This window comes from Condylura cristata, unplaced genomic scaffold, assembly GCF_000260355.1.
Source record: "Condylura cristata isolate star-nosed mole 26May11 unplaced genomic scaffold, ConCri1.0 scaffold00008, whole genome shotgun sequence".
NCBI classification, from domain to species: domain Eukaryota; kingdom Metazoa; phylum Chordata; class Mammalia; order Eulipotyphla; family Talpidae; genus Condylura; species Condylura cristata.
In genome coordinates this window covers 8861092-8876047 of record NW_004567109.1, presented here as the reverse complement: position 1 = coordinate 8876047, position 14956 = coordinate 8861092, and the positions used below count along the sequence as shown (strand labels likewise).

Here is a 14956-nt window from a genome sequence, read left to right as displayed (position 1 = left end):
TGGGGAATGGGATCAAAAACGGGGGTGGGGTGGGGTGGGGAGGGAAGTGCACGGGATTATGGTGATGGCATACAGGTGACTCAGTGATGGGAAACCCGCAGGGATTACAATTGAGATGGGGAAAAAAATGTACAAAATGGTGTAAAAATAAACTGTTATATATATAAAAAAAACAAGAATAGCTAGTTTCTGAAAAGATACTAAGTAGAAATAAATGAGATGAAATAAAAGATTTATTGTTTATATAAGAACTGGGGTACAGGCCTGAGGTGGGGGTGGTGGTAGTGGTTGTGAGAGGGTTCACCAGAAGGAAGAGTTGCGAGCAGAACAGTAATCTTTGATGAGAAACTTCTGTATGATTTTTTGGCTCATGTTTGATCCATTTATCACCATGTTATAGATATGAGATACTTGCTGCTGTGTATTTCAATTTATTGCCTGATTTTGTAGAACTAGTGGGAAAAGGAAATCAACTGATGTAGGACTTTAGTGTGAGTTATACAAATGGCTATATAACTTACTATGGTTTCAGCACTGGAAAGTATCCTGTGTATAATATTTCTGTTATTTCCTTTCATTAATTTTGTTTTCATTATTTGAAAGTTATGAGCAGTTATGAGCAGTCTTTTCAGACATTTGCTTTAAATTTGTAATCTACTGCTGAACTCTCATAGATGTTCAACAGTTGTCAAAATCTGTAAAAATATCTTTTCAAAGGAAAGTTAGAATATTTTCTAGACTTATCATTTGCTTGGTTACTTTAGGTGTGATACTTAAATTTCCTGATCCTTGTTTTCCTAAAATTGCAACTGTGCTAACTAAAGATGATTGCACATTTAGACTTAAGCATAAAAGACTTTATCACATTTAATCTTAACAACTGGCATGCAGGTAGGTGTGTTGTTTTTACATTTATGAGAAAAAAAATTACTTGCCTAGCTTAACAGTAAGTAGTAGTGGTAAAGACTTGAATTCATGTCTTACGATCTGTGTCCATTGCTCTTGTTAGTATGTCAGTTTACATGTTTCCAGTATTTCTGCTTTCTGACATTGCTAGCATGCCTACTAACATGTAGTCTTTTACATGAATAAAGAGTGAAAAACTTATGCTTTTATTTTTGGAAAACTTAGGGTAGGTTAGTATATATTATCACCATTTTCAAGCTTTTATCAAAAAAGCTTTTGAAAGGGTTATGGTATAAGCCTTATAATAATCCATCAGGTTAATGAATAGGATGTCTATGTCAACAGCTACTTTTGCTTTTAAGTGCTTTTGAAAACTTACCATGGTAATAATAAGTTCCCTCAACCATGTTTGATTTTATTTGTGGCTTTGGCTGTCCATTTCAGAAACAAATGAATTTGCATTGAGGGCTCCTGCACTCCTGATATTAAATAATTGCATATAGATACTAGATTGCAGATGTCTCCTTATTAGAAGGTTTAAGGTAACCTTTAGAAAATGCTGTGTTAATTCTGAATTGCTGGATATTCTGGTAAGTTTTAAAACATAATGTACAAGTTACAATTCATAAATACTTCTATAAACATTTTAGCATTGCATTTTGAATTATCATGCCATGTTTATTCATAATATAATATTGTTTTTGCTATTGTTTGGCAGACCCCTTATCCCTCTGGACAGAATGCAGGGCCAACCACATTGGTATACCCTCAAGCCCCTCAGACAATGAATTCACAACCTCAAACCCGTTCTCCGGTAAGTAAGCAGAAGCTGGTCTTAGATTATATTCTTCACCTAAGTTTGTTTGTCTGGTAGCTTAGATTCCTATGGCTAGTATTTTCACTTGATATTGGAAATTTTTTCCAAAGATGATTTACTAGTAATTATTACTTTTATTGTTACTGATTAGCATTGCATTTTCAGACCTTCCCTATAGGAATAATTTAAATTGATTAAGAAAAAGAAAAAACAGAGACTTTTATCTTCTTTGCTTTCTTGTATGATTAAAATTTTTTTAAAGATTCTAGTTGTATTCAGATTCACTTCATTTTAATCCTTTATCTGTTAGTTGTACTGTTTGAAATTCAGGAGATTAGAACACAATGATTTTTAAAGTAAATTTCATTAATTAGACTTTTGAATTCCAGTGGTTTGGGAAGATTTCTGAATCTGTGTCACTAGATCAACGCTTAGCATTTGACGGTGTGGTTGTACGCATGACATGCACCAAATGACAACACTCATTTTTTCAGATGCCAAATGAGTTGTAAAGCAAATGTAAATGCTGTTATTCTCGTTGTTCATCCTCTACATGGATTGCAATAAGTACTGCAAAAATTGAGAATTTACTCAAGGTTCATCCTTCTGTTTCACAAAAGTGCACAGTGGCTTCAGCTGTCCATCCCTTAGTTACATCGCTTCCTGCCTTGCATGATTAGCTTTGGCTAGAAGGTGCTTCTGTAACATCTCACATCCCTACTTGTACCGCAGTTCTGTGTTTTTCTTAGGAAACAGGGATCTTCCTTTTGTCTCCCACCTCTGCTTTTTTTGCCTGTAGTTCAGGAATATTTCATTGCATTAGCTCCTATTCATTTGTTTTTATGCATGAATTTACAAGTGTATGAAAGAATTGCTCAAAGAATTAGGACAGCATAGATTGCACCAAAATTTAATCTCTTTCTTACCCTCTTCCTGTCTTCCTTTTCCCTATCGCCCTGTTCTCCAATACCTGTTCCTAGATCCTGGTTCTCCCCAGGGGGTGGAGGAACCATTCTAAAGAGGTGGGACTTTGGTCCTAATTGCCTGTTTGCTTGTCTCTTTTTTTTTTCTTTTCTTTTTTTTTTTTGCTGAAATGGTCAATAAGATGTCTGATGCAAGTTTTGTTCTGAGAGTGGTTTGGGGATGTGGACACTTGCCAACGTGGCGTGGGCCTGAGATTTCACCTGATTAATTTAGATAGGTCCCAGTTCTAATCATTAAACATGAAATAGTATGGTAAACTCATATTGCAAAGAATTCTTTGGCCCTTTTCCCTGCCCTTTATAATTATTAAAAAAAAAAAAGAATTAAATTTACATGGTTAGAACTGGCGCAAAACCTGACTGAAGAGCTGCATCTCTAAACCAGTTTTTTTGACAGCCCAGCAGAACAGTGCCAATACATTGCACAGACAACTGGAAGAGGAGGAAAGTTTTGGAACAGACTCCCGTTTACAGGTCCTTGGCTGGAAGAGGCTGGATAAAATACTGCATTGTAAGCAATATAACAAACTGTACTTCTTGCAGGCAGCGGTGCCTCTGGCACTCAATATTTTTGACCACATCCATGTTTTGGCTGATGAACAGAAAGGCGTTGATCGCCTCCTCTCCAGAAGTCTGACCTCGCATGGCAGTTTTTGCCAGGCCTCGTGGGGAAAAGAATAACAAATTGGGTGGGTCTTCTCTATTGGGAAATAGACAGGAATGATTTGGGGTTTAGACTCTTCCTTATTTTAAACTTGAAGTGGGATATCCCTTTCAGATAAATTTGATTTAAAAAAAAGAATATATTTCAAGGCTTCTTTTCCCCTCTCCCATTTTATAATTGATTATCAAGGGGGAAATTGTCTGTAGTTGTCAGCCATTTTTCTGTGGTCATAAACTCTTCAGATACTATCCTCTATGCAATTTTTGCCATCTGCTCTGCTAGTGACCATTGCCACCCCCATTACTAAAACACACACGTAACATTCCATTACATACCCCAAAACAAGTGCAAGACTAGAAGATCCCATACTATTCTTGCTTGTTGTTTTGGGTCTGACTTTTCTTTATTTCATTTGTGCTGGTGCTGGGAGGGTGAAGTTGGGATATGAAATTTGACAGGATTGCATTTTCTTTTACATCCCAAGTTACCATAGTCTAGTCTCATCCATCCCACAGCTATCTCAACTGGTGAGGAGTGGTAAGCTGTTGCAATAAGGAAGGGACCCTTTCCAGGCTTTGTAGAGCAGCTAAAGCTTACTCCATTCTATTTCTGCATTAATGGGCCATTGGCAATTGCACAGTTTAGGCTTTTCTGTTCTTCCCTGGACAGCTGCCTTTGCAATCCAACTGGCTTCACGTGGCTCCCCTCCCTCCTTCAGGTTATGTTTCTGGCCATATTTAAATCTGTTTGAGACTTAATATCTTAAACTCACATTATTGGAAATTTTATTTATACAACAAAAATACTGATAAGCTACCTGTCTATTCCATTTTCTAATTATCTATAGCCTCTAAAATAGAAAAGCTGTTGAGTGCTTAATTGAGAGAGGGGAATGGTATGATTTTTCCTATAACCTGTAACCATTGGTTATTTTTATATTTTGTGGTATCAAGTGCCAAAGATGCATCAATGTTATGTTGACCATGCCAGTTACCAATTGTGCACAGAAGAGTGAGTGAAAGAGTGGGTGGGGTGGCATTCACTTGGATCCAAGTTCACAGAAGGCTGCTTCCTTTTTATATCTATAGTCCTCACCATCTTAAAGACTCCTCAAAAAAAAAAAAAAAAAAAAAGGAAACGAACGTTTCTATTTTTAATATGAGCCAGCAGCGACTACAGTTTGTTCTGTTGCTTACAGTTACCCAGTAGAATTAAGACTATTGTCATTCCAAATGAAAAACTCAATAGCCAATGGTGACTAGTGCAAAATAGACTAGGGTACTTTCTCACTAACTTAAGTTGTAATGTTATTTTTTAATACATGTATAATTTTATAAGGTACTATTGCTCATAGTAAGTTTTTTTTGACTGGAGCTTTCCAAATATATAAAATTTCAGTTTTTATTTTAGAGCTTTAGAAATGGGACCTTTCTGTGGAACAGTGATGAGACAGGTACTACCGTACTCAGGTTAATTGTTTTAATGTGGCCCTTCTCTTCCATTTTCTTCAAAAGTGTCATGAAGAAGCATCTCACTTCCACCCCCTCCTTTCATACCACATGGGTGGTATTGCCTATTCTTGAAACTTGATGTCCATAGTAGAGGTATGATCTGTTTACTTTTCATAATTGGAAAACTGAAAATATAAGACTTCAGTTTTTATTTTTGCAGAGAAAACTTTCTGCAAGAACTATAGCTGCCATTATCATATTCTGAAAAACTATTTCATAGTGGTTAGCAAATACAATGGCTGACCTCACATGCCCTACCCAAATAAATCGTGGCGAGCTCATTAAGCCACGCTAAATAAATTCAGTGTGTTAAGACACTTCATTATTTGAGCAATAGATGATTATTTTAGTTTCTAAGGTGAATTCTTGATAGAGCTGTCTTCAGCTCTCTTCTACATTGTGGTCCACTGCAATTTGCTGAAAGTTTTTTATATGAAATAATAGCATTTGGGAAAATATTTCAAATCTATTGAAAATACTATTGGATATAACTTAAATTCTGAGTACCAGGATTTGTTTCTTATCTTTCAGTCTGCTTCATCTGAAGTTATTTGCTGACCAAGAAAGGCTTTTTAGGAAATAAATCAACTGAATGTTACATATATACATATACATCTTAAATATAATATGAAAATTCTGTACGGTTTGCATTCAGAAAAAATTTCTAATTAGTTTCTTTTCACTGTTAAAAAGGGTGGCTAACACTACAGCAGTTAGTGTATTAGTTTTGACACTGTGTGCTCAAATGTTTTTCTCAGTCCTTTTTAGCAAAATCATATTACAAATCAAATTTTGCTCTGATGAAAGGTTATTTGATCTTAGAGATTTAGTATTTAAAAATTTATGGGTAGAAAGCTTTTTCTTACATTCTCAGGGAAAGTAAATTGGAATATTTAATATGTTTTCAAGTACTTTGACTTCACTAAGGAGTTATTTTCTTTTGCTTTTCTTTCAGTATCACCTAACAGTAGGTACATATGTACAGTGTATATAAATAGTAATTGAGGGATTGACTTTCACATTTTTTTCTTCTTGAGCTTGATCTGATTAATTAAGCTTTGATTAGTCACGTAGAAGTGATTTTCAAATTTACTTTTTTTACTAAGTTTGCTTTAACATGCTTGGTATTAAACTTTGCTAGTTAACCGTATTTTAAACATATACATACATGTAAAATTATATACATACATATATAATTATTTGTAAATAAAATTTTATTCTTTAAATCTAATAAATAAGGAAGATAATGAAACTAACTTTGAAGTGTGAGGTACCCCATTTAACTAAGTAAACTTAAAATAAATTCTCTTATATCCCATATTTCCTCTTGGATATTATAATTGTCTCCTGGCTATTTCTTGTAATTTATAAGCATTTCTCATTCCCTCTAGCTTTATCAGTTGCAGAAACATACTTGGCCTCTTATGTTTGTCTTAATATAACCACTTAGTATTTCAGACTTTTGCTTTATTTTAGGTTTTGCTTTAAAAAAAAATCTTATAATTGAAAAGCACCATGTGTGCCTAATAGTTTAGCTGTTTCTCTCCCAGCTGATGAATGCAAACTGTTCCTAGTAGTGGTGTTAACCTGTTGAATCTTAGTACCTGTCTGTCACTGTCCTGCAGCAAAGCTACGACTGTTTGTGTTTTGTTTTATTTTTTCTTGTGGGTTTTTTTTTTTTTTCCTTTTGACATATTGTGTGACATTTTGGTTTTTGTTGTGGTGTTTCTGACTCTTTGTGCCTTTCCTTTTGTGTTTGTTTTCCCTCCTTTTCTCAGTTTGCAGCGGGGCCTCGACCTGCCCACCATCAGGTACTGTACCCTTGCCCCTTCACTATCATCCTTGACTAGAGGTGGGGGCCTTAGTAGCTGCTGACTCTTAGAATGCTGCCATCCCCGAGAAGCTCTCAGACTACTCTGCAGGAGGAACTTCAGTCAGATACAAGTCAGGCTTTGTCCTTCACTGATTTGACTGCATCTTTTTAATTAATAAAGCCATTTGCTTCTGGCTATGGCACAATTAAAAATAATAGTTTTTCTCCTTTTCCAAAAATAATTGCTTGAATTTAGAGAACCTTAAAAAATATCTCTAGCTGTGTTAGGCCTCACAGATTTTATGGATTTCTGTGTGAAGTTTAAATTTAACTGAATGGAACAGGCAACATTCTAAGGGTTTTTTTTTTTTAACACTTGGATGTAACTTGTATTGATGTGTATAAAATAACATTAGTTAATCACTAACTTAGCCTTACCAAAAAAAATTGATTACCAGTAATGCACATTCATTTGCCTCATAGAATTATCTTTATTCATAGGACACCTAGAAAAATGGGTACCTTATTTCAATTGATACTTTTATTAGCCTGTTGGGCTTTTGAAATAAAATAATTATATAAATTTAAAAATTTTCAGTGTTTATGCCACCATCAGTTTTATTTGCAAGAATATAAATATCTGGGAGAAAGAAAGTTGTAGGTTCCTCCTCCCCCAAATACTTCTTATTGAAATATTTTGAAACATTTTACCTTGCCAAAGAAGAAAGAGCATAGAGTTTAGAATCTGACAGATCTAGGTTCCTATCTCCAACTCTTTTGTGTAAATAAGTTGAAGTTAGTTGATTTTAGTTTCTTAACGTGTGAAATGGAGATAAAATTCTCTACACTAGAGATAGTATAAGTTATCTGATGCTGAGTAAGCAGTAGCTGTGTTTAATATTGCTATACAGAATTGGGTAAATAAAAAGAAGTTCCAACAACTAAAGGAATCATCAGGTTTTACCTGTGATTTCATATTTAGAATTCTTAATGAGTAACTGGATATTGTTATTTCAAAACTTTCCTTGTCTGAAAGTTAATATAAGCTCTGTTTTTCAAAATAAAGTCTTTCCAATCAAGCAAACTTCTGTATGAGAATCCAGAGATTATTATATGAAGTGGATGGTAGTTTGGATTTGATAAAGAAATACAGCTCATGAATATTTTGTCTTAAGTGATAGTACTTTAAAATCTCAGCTAGGCTTTCTTTTCCTTTTGAACAATGTAGGTCAGTTATTTACTACTTTCAGCCTGTTTTCTCGTTTGTAAAATGGCAACAGTATTAATGCCCATCTCAAGACTGATGTGAAGTATAAAAAAACAAATAAAATGCTTAGAGTGTCAGCTACTAAGAACCTAGGATGCAAGATTATTACTATTAATAAAAGTAAAATAATGCCGTAAGTTAAAAGCTTTATTTTATTATTTTTTTTAAGTTTGGTCAAGTGCTATAGGCTTAAATTTTAGACAGATACCACATCATTTGTTCTTGAGAGACTCAGGAAGCAAAGTAAAAATAAACTGTTGGTTCAGAAAAACAGATTTCATATAAGGCTAAATCTTTCTGCTAAGGTTCAGTAGCAGTGGCCCTCAGATGGGGACATTGAATTTTAGCACTTATCAATAGTAAACTTCAGAAATTTTTTTTTCTCGAATTTTCTTTTGCATCTAAGAATTTTCATTTTTCCTTAATTCTAACAACCAAGGGAATTTCAAAGAACTTTAGTTGAGAGACGTGATTTCAGTCCTACCCATTTTTCAAGTGTAATAATATAGGACACATTAATGTAATTGGTGGATTCATCCTTCACACACTTTTAGAGTAATACTTGTGAAATTATGGCATGTTTCAAGCATTAAAAAGATATGTGTGTATGTGTTATTAATTTTAGCAAGAAAAGTAATTACCTTTCAATATTAGTTTTTGAAGGTGGTTTCTTGATATCCACCATTAATCTAGAGCATTGCTTTTGAGTACAAAAACCCCCAGTAGCTGGCTGACTTTTATGCTGGCATTGTTGCTAAGTACTAATTAAATTCTTTACTAGGATGAGTGAATAAGGAAGTAATGTAGTCTTGGCTTAGTTGGCAGCCGTTGTTAACCTTGAAGAAATAGAGGAGGAGGAGCGGTTGAAGTGGCACCGCTGATGAGGAGGCTCCTGAGCCGGTGTTGTGGCATTATGAAGCGAAGTTGCTAGGAACCTGGAGTCCAGGATCCTGTGTGTGGATGTCGGAACCAATTAGGTCTGTTACATGGGAATTGGTATTAGTATTGCGGATGGGCTAGCCAATTATGAAAAACTGCCCTATAATTGTAGTTCATTCAGCAACACTTAGTGTCTCTAAATGCCAGTAGAAATCCTCCAGTGATAATTAAAAGATAAAGTGGGTGGGGGGCCCTTCATGGATTTCCATGTCTCCTCTATGCAGGTGATATCAGTTCCCTCTTGAGAATGTGACTGAAGTCTGCTCATGAGAGAATCTTCTCAGATCTAAAAGACAGATCTAAAACCTGAGAGATTGATGGAGAAGGAGATGTTCATAATATAAACAGTACATAGAGACTTGCATAATGAAATAAATATGGTAAAAAAGTAAACATTGAGTCATGTACAGAGAATATTTTCTAAAAGGGAAAGCTGCTTTTTCCTGTGATATTTTTGGTTTGTGTGTAAAAGATTTATTGAAGTTGAATTGAAGTCACAAAAAACTTCATCCGTGGCTGTTTGCTTTAGCCAGGAAGAATTAAATCAAGGGTTAGAATTAGCTTTGAATAATTACAGCTAGTGAACAGAGTTCTCATTTTTCTGTCATTCATTGATCATCATTTGGTACCTTTCTCATCAGATTTCCTTTCATGTCCTGCTCTCATTTTCATACAAAATAATTTGATGGTGAATTTTTCCTGTGATTGTTATTCCTGAAGACCAATAGCAAATATATAATTTTTGTGGCTGCTCAGTGATACTGCCTTCTGTAAATATTACAAAGAAAATAAATGTTATATAGGTAAACTATTTGCAAGTAATTACTTATGAAAAGAAAACACCCCTAATTTACTATTTAGATTTTTTTCTTCTGTATAAAATGAAGTTATCTAAATTGAAATGAAAATAAGATTTGGATAGTAAACACTTTCAGTTTAATAGAACCAAGAAAATGTTATAGCATATATGTATTTCTTTAGAACTATATTTTTGCCGTGTGATCTTGATGTGTGGCCCTCTGGGATTCTGTCTCTGAAGTCAGTGGTACATGCTCCAATAATAATTGTATCAGCCACATCTTCCTCCTGGTACCATTTGTTTTTGCTTTTGCAGGTATTTTTCAGATTAATAAGATGTTCTATTCTTTCTGCATTAGCTATAGACTTTCTCTAAAGGCAAAAGAATTCCTTAATAATTTCATATGAAAAACATCTCTGGGCCTTCCTGGTGGCCTTGGGGTTAAGTCTGAGTACTATCTCTGTGATGGTCTTACGTTTGATCCCCAGCCAGGGAGCTGACCCTCATGGTGCAGCAGACTTCTCCTGTCTCTCCTGCTGCTCCCCTCAGCAGTGTATTTCGGTAAATTGCCTGCTGTGCTCCCCTCTCTGTCTCTGATGAATTCTCTCTCCCCCGCCCCTGTACCCCTGGGCTACAGCTCTTCCATGCAGAAATAAATAGAATCTTTAAAAATACACAAAAATATCCTTACCTGTGAAAATATAACCTAAAAAATCTCACATGAAAACATTCTTGATTTTAAAAGTATATCAACTAATTTTCTCTTGATGTTTAAAACCCCAAGGTAATTACAAACTGAAATAATTAAATATATTCTCTCAGAATTTAAATAAGTCACTTGATACAGTGTAGATTCTGGCTTATATTGCTAATTTCATCTCTTTGGTCCTTCAAATTTGTGTAGTTGTGCTTTAGAGTTATTTGTATTCCTGACCTTATTTGGTTTTTGGATTTCATAAGAGAGGTCAAATGTTGGTTATAAACTAAGACCTGCATAGGAAAGATTATTGCATGATCAGAAGGGCCAGGAAATTTGTATTTTAAAATGTTTATAGAACAAAAGCATTTTACATTGTATTGATATTTGTTTCAGTTAACATAATGTTCCCAAATGCTAAATAAAATTAAAAGCAACTGAATTTAGTATAAACAAATGATAAAATACAGTAAAATACAGCAGTATTTGACATTAAGATGCATTATCTGATAGCAGACATTGAAACTTGTGTGTATTTTACTATTGTAGTTTATTCCCTTTGAAAAACATTTAAAGAAAAAAAAAATATGCTGACTTATATTGATTTCCATCCCTTTTCCTTTCCCATATGATTCCTAAAGGTTTCTGTACTAAAGTGTTGTGCTGTTACATTGAAGTATTACATTGTTTGGGATGTATTTGTTTTGCTCTAGGCTGTTTCATAGATTTGAAGAGTAAAATAAATTAAGGCTGAAGCTTGTTTCTGGAGCCAGAAATACCACATCAGAATTTAACGACTTTGAGTAGGAAAATCAGACCGAGCATTTATGAAATCTTATGATCAGAAATCTTAGATTTTTCAGTGCGTACTATAAGTAGTGATGGGAGTTGTAGGGTTGTAACAAATAGTGAAGAAAGTACAGATTCAGATTTGGCACAGATAGGAGTCAGCTTTGCTATAAACTAACCTTGGGCCTCAGTGTTCTTGCCTGTGAAATGTGTAAAATATGGTTGTAATGATAAGCCATGAAGTATTATAATAACATCATCTATTTCCTAAATGTTGTGAAAACTAAAGTGCCTGCCTCTCATAACACATAGCATGGCCTTGCTAAGTGTCAGTTTCCTTTAGTGAGGCAGCCTGACTTTCTCATTTTCCCAAGCTATTTTTTTTTTTTTGACCTAAGAATGAAGTGTTCTACAAGGATGTTCATTTCTCAGACTCCACAGTTTCACCTCAGAGAACGCCTTCTTGTTCTTGACAGACTCCTCAGGAGTTTCTTTTTACCACCTGACATAATCCTTTAGGGTAGCACTATGAAATAGAATTTTCTGTGATGATGAAAATGTCCTGTATCTGCTGTTCAATACTGTAACTAGTAGCCATGTATGACCATTGAGCACTTGAAATATGTAATATGGTTGAAGAACTGAATAAAAAAATTATTTATCTATGCATACAGAACTGGGGTACAGGCCAGAGTGTGGAGGCAGTGGGAGGATTCACCAGAGACAGAGTGGGGAGCAGAACAGGTGAACTGACAAAGCTGAGGGGAGCAGTGGGCGGGTCAGGAGAGGTCCTCCATGCCATGTGGGTCCCCTCTGGGGTGGGGATCGAACTGATGCTGAAGTGGCTTTAGCTTCTTAGTGCTGTGCCACCGGGGAGGGCCTGAAGAACTAAATTTTTAATAAAATTTTACTTTTGATTTAAGGTCATATATGGCCAGTGGCTACCATATTGGACAACTCAACTCTAGGACTCTCTTCTCCTATTTTATAGTGACACCTAAATTATGTGATACTGGTCACATGCATGAAAATACAGAAAGAATTTAGAATGTAATAACCTTCAACATAAATTATTCTAAGTCAGCAGACTATCTGAGTGATATTTGAGTAATACCCATTATGTGGACACTTCACTGCTTGTTCCTCTATAGCTCGTCACAAAGTCACAGCACTATTTTCCCCAAGCACTTACAGAATTTCTAAAGATAATCACCTAAAACATTTTTTGTGTGGATTTTCCTTTTTATTCTTCCATTAGGCTAGATTATGTCTACAAAAAGTATTTTTAGAAGTATATTCTTTTTTTTTTTTTTAATATTTATTTATTCATACAGAACTGGGGTACAGGCCAGAGGCTCAGGGGCGGTGAGAGGCTTCACCAGAGACAGAGTGGGGAGCAGAACAGGCAGATGGACGAAGTACACTGCTGAGGGGAGCAGGGGCGGGTCAGGAGAGGTCTGCCGCGCCATGTGGTCACCTCAGGGGCAGGCAGGGCTGGAACTCATGTGGAAGTGGTTTAAGCTTCTTAGTGCAGTGATTTAACCTGCTGTGCCACCAGGGAAGGCCTAGAAGTATATTCTTATATGAGTTTTAAGTTAGTAAGTTGCGTCTTTTTCCCCAAATGGAAGGAACTGCTGTGCTTGCATAAAATTTTCAAAATGAGTTGCTAAGAATGAGTTAGGTGATACTCAAAGGATTTTTGATTACCCTATAAGTTTTAAAAGATACCTTTCTTTTGATGATTTCAGAGAGCAAAATCATGAAACTGATATATTATAGTACCAGCTTCCTCTAAAAATACTTTTTTACTGTTGTTACTGGCTAAAGAACTTTGGGTAGTGATATTTATTTCATCTTTAGAAGGATTTTCCAAGATGTAACATTTCCTTCTGGCTTCTAAAGTGTCTGGGAAAATCAGTATTTATGAGTACCTAAATTCAGACACCACTGCAGATGTACCTTAGTGCTTTGGAGTGGCCCAGGATGAGCTTCACCTTCCTGCACTATTCTCTTTTATATTAGTAGACATTGAAAAACCAAAAGCTTAACAGTTTGAAATCAATTTTGTACATCTTCTCTACCTAACCCTTTTTAACATTTTTTAAGCATCAGTGTTTGGATTAATAACATGCCTCAAATTGACTGATGATTGTCATGTAGTTTTGACATTGCACAATACATTCAAAATTCAAAAGAATCTGTACAATCCAAAATGATAAGTTAAAATGTACCAGATAAGTTTTGAAGGAACTGAATATAAGGCTCCCTAAATGAACATAAATGCACAACTATAAGAAGACACACAGGAGTGAAGAGTATGATTTATTATCAGCGATGTGTGAAGATTTAAGGGTTTTAAAGGAATGTGACTCAGCACTAATCAGTAATAGATTGTTATTAAACGAAGAGTGCTTGTGAATCTTCATTAATGGAAACGTGGTTTACTGGAGTAGGATAGTGTTATTACTCTTTTATTCAACAGTTATTGAATATCCAGTCTGTATACTCTGGAGTAGCCCCCAGCTGTTTTTTGTGTTTGCTTCTCTATTTAGTGGACTTTGAACATTGAAGATTGTGAGGCCAGGTATCAATCTTCATTGGAAGATAGGGAGGGAAGGGATGCTGGTGGTAATTGTCTTAAAATTAAAACAGTGAAAGTTGGCAGTGATGTCAGTCTTCAGATAACATAGAGGTTGATTATTTATGAAGAAAAGGACTTCACTTGGATAGACTTGGACTAGAGGGTTCATGATACAGAGAAAAAATAGAAGGCAGTACTGTGTTTTAAGTTGCCAAGTTCCATAACCCCACGGACATGTCATGGAAGTGATTCAGACTTCACATATATGATTAGGCTAAATGGTCTATATTGCCCTTGTGTACAGGAGAGTCTGATTCTTTTAACGACTCTCGATCACTCTGGAGAGGAAAAGGAATTCAGAAGCATTGCAAGCAATTTGGGAAAGCCCTTTGACACATTCTTTAAAATAACCTGTGGTGTGTTACCATGCCCAACCAGCTGGGAATCTTAATTTCTTGAGCCACTATTAAATCTTCATTTTGTATTTGGAATTGAATGGTTAGTTGGTATGCTAAACAACAACAACAACAACAACAAACCCTTTTTATTTCTTGTGTTCCCAGCTGTTACACATTCCTGGTGTTGTAGGTATTAGAATATCTATTTGTGTATAAGTGTCTGTATGTGTATGGTGTATAGACCGATAGGTGAGAGTAAAACTACAGACAACCTGTCCTTAGTGCAGTGAATTTGAGCAAAAGTAAGTCTGTCAGATGTCCAGGCAAGGATATAAAAGTACATGAACAAGTTTCGATTACTTTAAGTTTTACTGGTACAAGGACTTGTTTTCCTAAATGATAAAAACATGAGTTTTGTGATGCTAACTGATGAAACATTCTTCTTACCAGAAATCCATTGTCAATTATGGTTGAGGCATGTGCCATCTGTCAGTGTAAATGGGTACAGGTCTCACCACATCTCTTCAGAATCTGAAAAGCAAGTATTTCTTTTAAATTATGCACTTATTTAAAAATACAGTGCTATTCAACTTCATAAGAGAGTTTGTGACAGTTAAAAGTACAGTCTTCGAACTTGACTGTGTTTAAATTAGATAGGAGACCTTCAGGAAGTTAATAGTTTAGTTTACCTGTCACTCAGTTCCATATACATCTAATGGGCGCGTGTAATCATGCCTGCCTTAGAGGTTTGTTGTGAAAGACAAGTTAATACATGTGGGCGTGTTAAGAGTG

At 35.3% G+C, this 14956-nt stretch overlaps 1 protein-coding gene across 13 annotated transcripts in view; it reads left to right on the top strand.

Annotated features, from left to right (window-relative positions):
* EIF4G3 (eukaryotic translation initiation factor 4 gamma, 3) overlaps window positions 1-14956 on the top strand; it is a 236988-nt gene that overhangs the window by 101878 nt on the left and 120154 nt on the right. For 7 of the 13 annotated variants that reach the window (XM_012722291.1, XM_012722284.1, XM_012722286.1 and 4 more), the window contains 3 exons: window positions 1625-1720; window positions 3104-3217; window positions 6660-6692. In XM_012722291.1, coding sequence (XP_012577745.1) covers window positions 1625-1720; window positions 3104-3217; window positions 6660-6692 — 243 coding nt within the window. Of the gene's footprint in view, window positions 1-1624; window positions 1721-2703; window positions 2746-3103; window positions 3218-6659; window positions 6693-14956 lie in introns of all 13 variants that reach the window. The other 6 variants (XM_012722288.1, XM_012722287.1, XM_012722292.1 and 3 more) reach the window with 3 other exon arrangements.